This window comes from Bos javanicus, chromosome 27 (genome assembly GCF_032452875.1).
Source record: "Bos javanicus breed banteng chromosome 27, ARS-OSU_banteng_1.0, whole genome shotgun sequence".
NCBI classification, from domain to species: Eukaryota; Metazoa; Chordata; class Mammalia; order Artiodactyla; family Bovidae; genus Bos; species Bos javanicus.
Genome location: NC_083894.1, coordinates 26559325 through 26571633, shown reverse-complemented (window position 1 = coordinate 26571633; position 12309 = coordinate 26559325). Strand labels below are relative to the sequence as shown.

The following is a 12309-nucleotide window of genomic DNA, read 5'->3' as shown; positions in this document are numbered from 1 at the left end:
TTGGATCTTTTCATTTAAAAACAATCTTTTCAAATCTACTTGCCACAATGCCTAGAAAACCAAAACATACATCCTTTTATGTAATGTCAAGGTTACTTGAGGTATCCCTTAATTTTTCCAAACTGTTTTCTATTGAAACTTATCACTACATTTTTAGAAGAGAAATTTTAGTCAATATATTTCATGGTTAATTTTTCTACAGATGTTAGCATTTTAAGATTTTATTACTTTTAACATTCTAAATTAGTCAGTTTGATGTTCACTAGAATTATTTCATCCCTTATCCTCTTATTCCTATGTTTATAATGCATTAGATGTATGTTTCACATTCTAGAAACATTTACTCTATCTCCTCCTATTTTTAGGTACAAAACAATCCTTGACTATTTGTGCTTCTCTCATTTTTTAAAATGTTTCCATGTAGTAATAATTAAAGTCTATTGAAGCAGCAAGAAAAGTTTGTATTTAATCATAAAGAAATACTGTATATATGTGAAAGGAAATAAGAGTGGAATAATTTACAAATGTCCTGTCAAAATAACCTGCTGCTGCTAAGTCACTTCAGTCGTGTACGACTCTGTGCGACCCCATAGACGGCAGACCATCAGGCTCCCCCGCCCCTGGGATTCTCCAGGCAAGAACACTGGAGTGGGTTGCCATCTCCTTCTCCAATGCATGAAAGAGAAAAGTGAATGTGAAGTCGCTCAGTCGTGTCCGACTCTTAGCGACCCCATGGACTGCAGCCTACTAGACTCCTCCATCCATGGGATTTTCCAGGCAAGAGTACTGGAGTGGGGTGCCGTTGCCTTCTCCGATCAAAATAACCTATTCCCCATTAAGTCCTACCCCTCCCCACCCCCAGGTTAAAAAAGGTTCTAATGCATTCTAATTATAGAGAAAGGCATAGAGTTTCAGCTTTGTGGACCAAAACTTCAAGTCTGCGTAGATCGTCAGAAACATTAAGCCATTGTTATTAAGAAGAAGAAGAGTGATTTTACAGCAAAGACTTCCCTGATGGCTCAAATGGTAAAGAATCTGCCTGCAGTACAGGAGACCTGGGTTATAATTCTGGGTTGGGAAGATCCCCTGGAGAAGGAAATGGCAACCCACTCCAGTATTCTTGCCTGGAGACCGCCATGGACAGAGGAGCCTGGCGGACTATAATCCACAGGGTCACAGAGTCAGACGTGACTGAGGAGCTAACACTTTTTCACTTCACTGGGATTTAAAGCCCCAAAATATGCTGCACTGCAGAATAATCAGGAATGTATATGGCCTAGAGCATCAAGATCTTTGGTTCTAAAACTAGCTTGGCCTCCTGACCAAAAAGAATCCTAGCCAATAAATCATTCGTTGCACTACAGGATCTGCGAACACTAACCATATTTTCTACTTTCATTTACAACAGGGGCAAAGAGCTTCTCAGCATTTCTGAAATACCTGAGGAACCATGCAGAAAGGGCAAGCAAGGTCAATACAAGATAGCCTTTTAAAGACAGTCGAGATAGGTTTTAACATGTAGATGCTCAGGGGGAAAAAAAGGCTAGAATGTGAAGTCTGAGGGCGGTTTCACACAGCCATGTAATATTTGATGAACTATTTCACTTAGAGAAAAGCCGGGCAGAGTTGAGATTTCCACACATACGTGTCACTGGACTAAACAGGGGTTTATGCACAAGACCCTGGGCTTCCATCTGCCTCTTCCCTTGGGGAACTGGTGATGCAAACTCTTCCAGCTACTTTTCCTTCTTCACACGTCCTTAGAATGTCTTTTACTAGCATCCCAATTCCCACTTTCCTATGAGAATGCTTAACAGACTTAAACAACCTCCTTTTCTTCAAAGACTGGGAATTCACCAAATTCCTCACATTCATCTTCAATTGCTCTTTCAGAACAACTTTTAATTTCTATGTTGCAGTATCCTTAGCAAGGTTCTGCAACAATCCAAAACTACAAGAAAGAGCAGACCGCAGCCCCCTTCTCCCACACACATGAAAAAAAGGGACCTATTTCAAATTTCTGTGAGGAGGGTAGCCTAATTAAGCTGTTTGCCAAGCCCCGAAGTGCACACAGTTGCTGAGAAAAAGAGGAGGATCCAGTCATCAAGGAAGGAAGGGCACAGGCAGCCCCCAACTCAGTGAGGTCAAATGGCTGCTTCTAAACTGCAAGTCAAGAGTAAGCAGTTATCAACAGATTTAACAGATAAACACTAGATCAGATGCATGATCTCATCTGGCAGCCCCGCACAGTTCCCAGCTGGGATCACAGTAAATGGGCCTCTTCAACTGCTCTGGACAACAGGCTAAAAGAAATTCAGGGAGAAATTTTTAGACCTGATAAGAAACATATTGACAGGGTGCCTGGTGAACGGGGAGCTGAGACAGGCCATCTGGATGCTTGTGCATGCGAAAGGTTTTGTTTAGTGGAAACAATTCACCGAACTCGCAAGCTGTACAAATATTAAGATCAAAAGTCCTGACTCATACAAACTGTCAGCAAACCCTGTGATACAGGATGCAGAGACTGTCATCCAAACTTCTGTTTCTGTGTGGCCAGTACCTGTCTCAAGTTCCCCTGCTATCACTCGGTGCTCAACAGTTTGTACATCTTTTCATTGAGAAAATACATTCAGGTAATGGGTTCATAGAGACATTACTTTGCCAACAAAGGTCCATCTAGTCAAGGCTATGGTTTTTCCAGTAGTCATGTATGGATGTGAGAGTTGGACTATAAAGAAAGCTGAGCGCCAAAGAATTGATGCTTTTGAACTGTGGTGTTGGAGAAGACTCTTGAGAGTCCCTTGGACTGCAAGGAGATCCAGCCAGTCCATTCTAAAGGAGATCAGTCCTGGGTGTTCATTGGAAGGACTAATGCTGAAGCTGAAACCCCAATACTCTGGCCACCTGATGCGAAGAACTGACTCACTAGAAAAGACCCTGATGCTGGGAAAGATTGAAGGTGGGAGGAGAAGGGGACAACAGAGGCTGAAATGGTTGGATGGCATCACCGACTCAATGGAGATGAGTTTGAGTAAACCCCGGGAGTTGATGATGGACAGGGAGGCCTGGTGTGCTGCAGTCCATGGGGTTGCAAAGAGTCGGACATGACTGAGTGACTGAACTGAACTGAATGGGTTCACACTGAGAACATCTGCTACCCAGGTGGTGCAGTGCTAAAGAATGTTGTCTACAATGCAAGAGAGCCGGGTTCAATCCCTGGGTCGGGAAGATCCCCTGGAGCAGGAAATGGCAACCCATTCCAGTATTCTTGCCTGGGGAAAGAGATACCACTGAGGAAGCATGCCAAGTATTTTTCCTTGATTTCCCTTTAACACTTTTGGAAGTAATATCCCTATTTCACAAGTGAGAAACCTGGTATAGGAATAATGAATGAATTATATGCAAGTGTTTAAAAACTCAGTAGTTGGAGAGCTCAAGCTATTCAACTAAACTTAAGTTATGCACAAGGCCAGGATCACTGTGATGCAAATAACTGTAATGCTTACTTTAATGCCAAGAATTTATGGAGATGAAGAAAACTAAATTTTCCTGATTCTATCAGTTTTTAACCATGGGACACTACCAAGTACCTTTTCAGCATGCTTTCTTACAAACTACCGAAGATTTTTCTAGAAATTCTTTTTACCACACAGTCGAATAAATGTCCTCAGTAACCAATAAATAATTTAATACTATATATCCTCAAGTCCTCTTCATTTTCTTCTTACTAAGATAACTGCTACATTTTCCCTCTTCAAAATCAAGTTGCTTTTTTCTCTTTAATCCAAGGTCTATTGAGACCTTCAGAAAACACCTTTTCTTCATGTGTGGCATATTCTATATGAGAGAATACAAAATCCTAGTCTTATTTTATTAAATGAATCATCTAAGGGTTGGCTCTTCCCTTCCTTTCTTTTATGAACAGGTAAACAATTATAGGCTTCCCTGGTGGTTCAAACAGTAAAGAACCTGCCTGCAATGCAGGAGACCTGGCTTCAACTCCTGGGCCAGGAAGATCCCCTGGAGAAGGGAATGGCAACCCACTCCAGAATTCTTGCCTAGGAAATCCCATGGACAGAGGAGCCTGGTGGGCTACATTCCATGGTGTGTCAAGGGTCAGACACGACTGAGCAACTACCAATTACACTTCTCCCCTTTAAACTATTTAAGGGTAACACAGTTCCATTACTTTTAACTGACATTACAGAAATCTTACTAATCCCCATTAAAAGAAACAGTATTTTAAGTCATATGAGATTCCAAGAGAAATCAAATCTCCAACTGCAATGATCAACTGTACTACTGAAATTAGTCACAAAGTATTTATCAAAAAAAAACCAATGACCACTTCACACTTAGTAGGATGGCTGTTATTTAAAGAACAACAGAAAATAAGTATTAGTGACAATAGTGAAAACTGGAATTCCCAGACATTGCCAGTGGAACATAAAATGGTACCGCCAATATGATAAAGTTTGGACGTCTCTCAGAAAGCTAAAAATATTAATATCATATGACTCAGCAATTCCACTTCTAGGTATATGCCCAAAGGAACTGAAAACTAAGGACCCACATATTTGTAACCCTCTGTTCATTGAAACATTATTCTCAATGGCCAACAAGTGGAAACTGTCCATCAACAGATGAACAGATAAATGTGGAATATACATCCAATGGAATACTATTCAGCCGTAAAATGGAAGATGTTCTGGTATCTGCTACAACATGGAATAAGCATGAAAACATCATGCTAATTGAAAGAAGGCAGACGCAAAATGACAAGTATTCCAGTTAATAGGCCAGTTAAGAGATACAGAACAGATGACAGGTTACCAGGGGTCAGAGGAAGGGAGTAACAGGGAGGTACTGCCTAACGGTTGCAAAGTTTATGTTTGGGATGATGAAAAGATACAAACAGTGGGGCTGGCTGCACAACATGGTAAATGTATTAAATGCACACTTAAAAAAATCATTAACATTTCAAATTGGTATAGATGCTTTACATACTTCAAAACTATAACATACCAAAAAGCATTGAGTTGTACCTCAAGAAAGCTACTTTAAAAAGAATCCAATAGACTTGAGGGCACAGTGATAACTAGAGATCACTTAGGTCCATGAGTTTAGATTGGAGAGTAAAGCAAATTATTGCGACATCCCAAGGTTCAGCTGTGAAGGCAATTTGTAATGATGTTCATTGTTACACTGCATCACACTTCTCAAGCTCTGATAAATTTATAATGAAGCCTAGGCCCATGACAACTGTTTAAAATGAGGTGAGAAGGGGTATCCAACAAGATGGCACACATCCTCAACAGGCCACATTCAACTTTTTAAAGTACTCTAAATGAGTGAATTTCAAACACCAACATAAGACAATGCCTGCCATGGAAATGGACATAAAACAGACACTGCTGACAGGTCTGTGTATTTTAAGTGTTAACTTCCAATCCTTCTTGTTTATGAAGCACAATTCCGGCTGCACAGCAATGGCAATATTAGGGTTTCCACAGCTGGCAGCAGTAGCCAGAGATGGTTTATTCCACCTCTGCTCAGGGTCCTTGCCTCCAGGCCATTTCTTGTTTCCTGTGTTTCTTCATATTTTTACTAAATTAAGACTGTTAACTGTCAATATGGCTGCACTTGATTTACATTCCAAAATTAAAAACAAATCTGAAAAATAACTAGACAGTTGGATTATCAGCCCCCTCTTCCATTAGCATGGAAAACGGAGAAAGTTTAGCACAGCAATTATTAATGTGAGTGGAGGTAAAGGACAGGTTAGATATTCAGCTATCGGGTTAAAGAATGGATGGGGTTTCCAGTCATGTGGATTAATGAGATAACAGATAACCTGAAGGCAAGTCTGGGTTTGGGCTATTTTTTAGCCTAACTTGGGTGTTTTTACTATAAAACCAAAATACACTGTATTTACTTTAGAAGATTTGACTAACCCCCCGATAAAGGTTCAGTGTTACCACTTAATTCAGTCTGGGCATGTTTTTCCATAAAATTATCAAACTAGCTAAAGCACAGTCCAAAACTGGAAAAAAAAAATAAATGGATTTAAAAATCACTTCAAGTCATTTGGGGAAAAGACTTAGTACTCATAACTGAGACAGACAGTAACCAAGACAGACAAACAACAAGAAGAGACGCTCTAAACACGGACAAGTGGTTTATAATACTGTGAACAAACCTACAAAGAGGGACTTACTGGAATGAGGCTTACGTTTCTCAATCATGGAAAACAAGACATTACAACACGGAACCTTCCCCCAAAGGAATGCGAAGGAAAGATTTTAAGGGAAGCCTGGACGAATGACATAGGAGAAAATTTTGTAATGGTTATGAGCGCCGTATGTTTTTAATTCACCAATTAGAAAAGATGATGGTGAAAAAGATCACACTAGGTTGGGTCACAGAGATGTGTCAGCTTCACGATTAAGTATGTTGTCCTGAACGGGCCCATGTTCTCTGTAAAGAGAAGAAAGAAAACCTGCTCCACGGTCCTGCACCAAACTTTATCGTGGGCATCTGTCCTGGACAAAGAGACTTAAATCATTTGTCATTGCCACCAGGAAAAATGAAGCCACATTCCACGGACTAAGCAAACAGCAAGATGTTGTATGAAGCAGACAGAACTAAGACACGGGAGGCTTCCTGCTAGTTGTAGTTGTAAACCTGCCCTTCCTGGCTGGGCCATCCATCCTTTCTGGTCTCAGCTCTCTGAAAAGGACAGTTTCTAAGGTACCAAAAACTCTAATACAATACTTTTTATAAAAGTTAAAAATATCGAGAAACAGATCAACCAGCACTTTAATAGATGCTCTAAATCCACAAGTCAACCTCTTAGCAGAAGAAAGCTCAGGTTTAAAACTCCACCAGTAAATATTCAAATGTGGATATGAGAGTTGGACCATGAAAAAGGCTCAGTGCAGAAGAATTGATGCTTTCAAACTGTGGTGCTGGAGAAGATTCTGGAGAGTCCCTTGGACGGCAAGGATATTGAACCAGCTCCAAGACACTGATGCTGGGAAAGACTGAAGGCGGGAGGAGACGGGGATGACAGAGGATGAGATGGTTGGATGGCACCACCGACTCAATGGACATGATTTTGAGTATACTCCAGGAGTTGGTGATGGACAGGAAGGCCTGGCATGCTGCAGTCTATGAGGTCGCAAAGAGACAGACATGACTGAGCGACTGAACTGAACCCTCGGCACTGAGAAAAAATGAAATGATGCTTGCTATACTCTTACTAAGGCAAAGAAACAATTTGCGACTATGATCATTTAAACATCTAAAAAATAAACTCTTGTTAGGAAAAAAAAAAAACCCACTATAAAAACCTTACAGTTTTTCAGACAGTCAGTAACATGTTTCTACACAGAGGAGAGATAAAGTGAGGAGAAGGAAAGCCCACTTTGTGAACAAGCTTCAACTGCTGTTATTTCCTTTGTAAGACAATGAAAAAAAAACAACCTGGATAAAGAAGATGTGGTACGTCCATGCAACGGGAATACTACTCAGCTACAGAAAGAATGCAACAATGCCATCTGCAGCAACAGGGATGGACCTAGAGATTATCATATTAAGTGAAGTAAAGCAGAGAAAGACGAATACCACATGGTATCACTTTCCTGTGGAATCTGAAATACAACACAAATGAACTTAACTGCGAACAGAATCAGACTCAGAGACTAGACCTGTGGTTGCCAAGGTGAGGGGCAAGGGGGAAGGAATGGATTGGGAAATCGGGATTAGCAGATGCAAACTATTATATACAGACTGAATAAACAACACAGACCTACTGTACAGCACAGAGAACTATATTCACTATCTTGTGCTAAGCCATATGGAAAAAAAAATGTACATGTATGTATAACAATCACAGTGCTATACAGCAGAAATTAAGACAACATTGTAAATCTACACATAAATTCTTAAATTAAAAAAAAATTTTTAATTAAAAAAAAATTTAAAAAGAAAGATGCCACCTGGCTAGAATGAAAGGAAACACTGCCTAAATAGAAACCCATTTTAAGTTTAAAATTTGGTTATACTGAGAAGATTCTGACTGTATCTGTATAATGTAAAATTCACAAAACCATTTTTCTATCAAAATTTTTAGTTATATACTGTGCCTCAGCATTTACAACTGAAGGAAATAATTACGTTTTGTTCTGTGGGAGAGGAACAGAGGTAGCAGTTATTCTGACCAGGAGGTCCCTAGTCCAAATCCAGAAAATCCTAAACTCTCTGGACTTCCTGGATTCTCAGATGTTCCTGTACACTTTCTTGAAAAACCAAAAAAATGAGCAAACTGTTCTTCTGAGTGCACATGTTTTCCAAAGCTGAAAACCCTTTCAAGACTGTGTCACGACGACACCCATATGCCAAGTAAACAGTCTCCCTCAGAAACTCTTTCCCTTGGGTCTCCAAGTCACGAGGAAGGGTCCCTCCTGCAGCCCCCCTCACCACAGGGTCGCTGGGCCTCCAGGCGCCGAGAAACAGCTGGGAGGACACCTGCAGGACCCACAGCCCAAGTTCACATACGCCGACCCTCCGAGAAGTATTCCAACACTCCTGGCAGCTGTACTCACAGCTCATTCATAGCCGCTTAAGTCAACCGTCTGGAGAAGGATGGAGCCAGGCTCTTCACTGAGACGCCTCACCTGGATCAGGCCTTGGCACCCAGAACTAAATTCTGCTTTCTACCACCTTCTCTTGGGTTGATTCCCCTTAAACTGCTTTTGGTTTTTGTTTTTTTTTTAAATACCAAAGGGAGGGAAAAAAATCTTACTAAATTAAAGCTGGTAAAAAGTCTTAAAAATATGGCAAACAAAATGCTTACAAACCAAAGACAGGTTATCTCTACTCAATTGTAGTTGCCTATCCTTTATTATCAGAGAAGGCAATGGTACCCCACTCCAGGACTCTTGCCTGGCAAATCCTATGGACGGAGGAGCCTGGTAAGCTGCAGTCCATGGGGTCCCTAGGAGTCGGACACGACTGAGCAACTTCACTTTCACTTTTCACTTTCGTGCATTGGAGAAGGAAATCCTTTATTATGCACCACAATGCTGAATGTCTACTGGGGAAGCAGTATATGCAAATTTTAAATCAATCAGAATAAAAACTACAACCTTTTTTTAAAGTCACATACCTTTTAAAAATATATTTTAGGCAGCCCTGACTAGGGATGGAGCTCGTGCCTGCTGCATTGGGAACACAGAGTCTTCACCAATGGACAGCCAGGGAAGCCCTTAAAAGCCACATAAGTTAAAAACCTCAGGTGTTAAGGAAAGCCAAGATTTTGATCTATTCTTGACTTGGGGTTAGCCACTGAGAATATAATGGGGGCTGAAGTAAACTGCATACCACCATGGGATGTGATTGGGCTGAATTAAAATAAAATCCCCAGCATCAGGTTATCTTGAGCATTACAGTAAGGGCTAGAGACAAGCAAAGTGTTATTTAATAGTCTGCACATCTAACCACAATTTTAGGCAAAATCTCTTTATGCGGCTAATTAGAGTCCGTTCCTCTTAGATCAAGTAGTCACATCCCTTCCATTTGCTTTCCTGTCCAAAGAGACTCTATTACTTTCCCTTGACCTCATACGGAAACCCCCGAAGATGAACATCATTCGTACTTACATTCAAAGCATTCTTGGCAGCTTCTGCTTCTGAGCGACTGTCAAAACTGACAAAACCTACGGGCTAAGGAAAGAAAGAGAAATATGAAGAAAAAAATATCAGGGGATATCTCTGTTTCTGGGTCAAAGGTGACATCAAACCAAAGAGCTCAGATAAAGAAATGACCGCAGGCAATGGGTAGAAATCAGAAAGCCAGTCCAGAAGAATCATGACTCAGTGGCTTAGCCAAATTTCTAACATGGATCAAAGGGATGGTGAGGGTGGTTCTTCAAGGGACAGCTGGAGATTTAGAGAATCATTTAAAAAAAAAAGTCTAGAAGGGGCTGGAAGGTAAGCAGCAGTGAACCAGGGAACAGAGGAAAACTTGGGTGGAGAGGCTCTACTGTCCTACATCGAACTCACTGTACCTCAGCATCTTCATCGTTTAAAATGCAAAGAGAACCGAATCACCTTTTGGTACACTGTAAGTGCAAGGAATATAATGACACAGTGATAAAAGCCCTGTAGTCTCACTGCACGATCAAAATTATATAATGAACATTTTAATCTCAAATCCCAAGGGATGTTTTTTAAAAGTTCTGTGTTTAATTAGGTGTGCAAACCATACTGTTCCAACTCAACAGAGGGCTTCTAATTGCTTTGGACTCAGTATCTTTGAGTCCAGAAGGATGGTTGCAACAGCTTATTCCTGATGAACCAGAGAATACCGTATTGAGACGAAAAGTGACCCAAAGTGAGACGCCGGTTGCTCAGGGTTAAAAAAAGCACACAGCTAAAAAATTTCAAGGCACTTGAAGCCGCTATCAGGGTCACTGATTCCTACCTCCATTCTGCACCTGTGCCTGTTATGCGCCATTCTAGACTTAAGACTCTGCATGTGGTTATTAAGGGTTTGAGAGACAACCTGATTCTTTACCATCAACTTCTCATACTGACTGTGAATGAAAAGTCTGACTATTTAACTGTATTAAAAAAAAAAAAAACAGGAAAGAATTGGCAGTAAAAGTGAATCTGGACAATAATTTCTTTTGAAGATACAGATCAATCCTAATATAACCATGCTGGAGGCATTATATTTGCCTTCCTTGAGGCTAGTCTCAGACACTCTAGCTGGAGGCTTTGGAATTAAGAATCATTTTCTTCTGCTAATTCCTGATTTCACCCTTAATTTTAGAGCAATAAAAAAAAATTAAATCTTAATGGAAATTAAAAAAAAGGACGTTGAGCCCTTGTGACATTCCTGAAGAAAGTCAATCAAAACTTATTCTAGAAGCGATCATTTATGTGCAAGTTTGAAATGCTTACCTGCTTAGATGTGAGCTTTATAAGAGAACCTTCGTAGCCCTGAAAATAAAGAACCGGATTTAGATCACAAAAAAAATATGCCAGGGAAAAAAGCAATTGCAATACCATCTAGCTCAAGTGACAATGAGTCCTTTATGACCAATGACTAACTCTTCCTACAAATGTCTGTTAACTATAAAACAAGTTTTATACACACACACACGATGTATATGCCCAAGTATGTATATATGTGCTGTATGCTTAGTCGTGTCCGATTCTTTGCAACCCCCTGGACTGTAGCCCAACAGGCTTCTCTGTCCATGGAATTTTCCAGGCAAGAGTATTGGAGTGGGTTGCCATTTCCTACTCCTGGGGATCTTCCTGACCCAAGGATGGAGCCCAAGTCTCCTGCATCTCCTGCATTATCAGGTGGGAAGGCCGTCAGTTCAGTTCATTTCAGTTCAGTCGCTCAGTCGTGTCCGACCCTTTGCGACCCCATGAACTGCAGCACGCCAGGCCTCCCTGTCCATCACCAACTCCCGGAGTTCACTCAGACTCACGTCCATTGAGTCAGTGATGCCATCCAGCCATCTCATCCTCTCTCGTCCCCTTCTCCTCCTGCCCCCAATCCCTCCCAGCATCAGAGTCTCTTCCAATGAGTCAACTCTTCGCATGAGGTGGCCAGAGTACTGGAGTTTCAGCTTTAGCATCATTCCTTCCAAAGAAATCCCAGGGCTGATCTCCTTGCAGTCCAAGGGAAGCCCATACTTGGGCCTAAGAGAGATCAAGCCCTGAAACTCACTCTCTTATGTTTCTTTTCTATGTTCTTATGAAATTGGGAAACAGTAGGAAAACGGTATCTATGTCAACAGCAGGTCTTTTTCTTTTTATATATAGGATAAAAGCCACTCCACTCCAGTATTCTTCCATGGAAATTCCATGGACAGAGGAGCCTGGCGGGCCACAGTCCATGGGGTCTCAAAGAGTTGGACACAAATCAAGCGACTGCACACGCAGCACAGGATAAGAAAGGCGGTAAGAGTATGTGATGACTTGTTCACACTGAAAAATATATTGGCAATAAAACAACACAAAACACTAATAATGTACTTAGTAGAACTTGTCAATGAAAATTTCAAAATTGCCTGGAAAAGTTAAACAGGCAGTAATGCTAAATTCTTTTATTTTGCTTATTTATTGCAGCCATCTGTTTTCATGCTGGTATTAGGACTGGGAGATGCAAAAATTCCCTGTTGGATTTTACTCCAGCTCATCCTCAAGGAAGATGGAAACACTCCCTTTCACTCCCTTTCTGATCCCTCCTGGTTCCCCAGGATGAAGATAACAAAGTCTGCTTATTTCT

General features: G+C 40.9%; 1 protein-coding gene across 5 annotated transcripts in view; it reads right to left on the bottom strand.

Annotated features, from left to right (window-relative positions):
- RBPMS (RNA binding protein, mRNA processing factor) overlaps positions 1-12309 on the bottom strand; it is a 202277-nt gene that overhangs the window by 105688 nt on the left and 84280 nt on the right. For all 5 annotated transcript variants that reach the window (XR_009734056.1, XR_009734057.1, XR_009734058.1 and 2 more), the window contains exons 3-4: positions 10968-11006; positions 9663-9725 (exon numbers count right to left, since the gene is read on the bottom strand). Coding sequence is in view for 2 of the 5 variants with exons in the window: in XM_061404395.1 (XP_061260379.1) it covers positions 9663-9725; positions 10968-11006 (102 nt within the window). In the remaining 3 variants the exon portion in view is untranslated. The remainder of the gene's footprint in view (positions 1-9662; positions 9726-10967; positions 11007-12309) is intronic.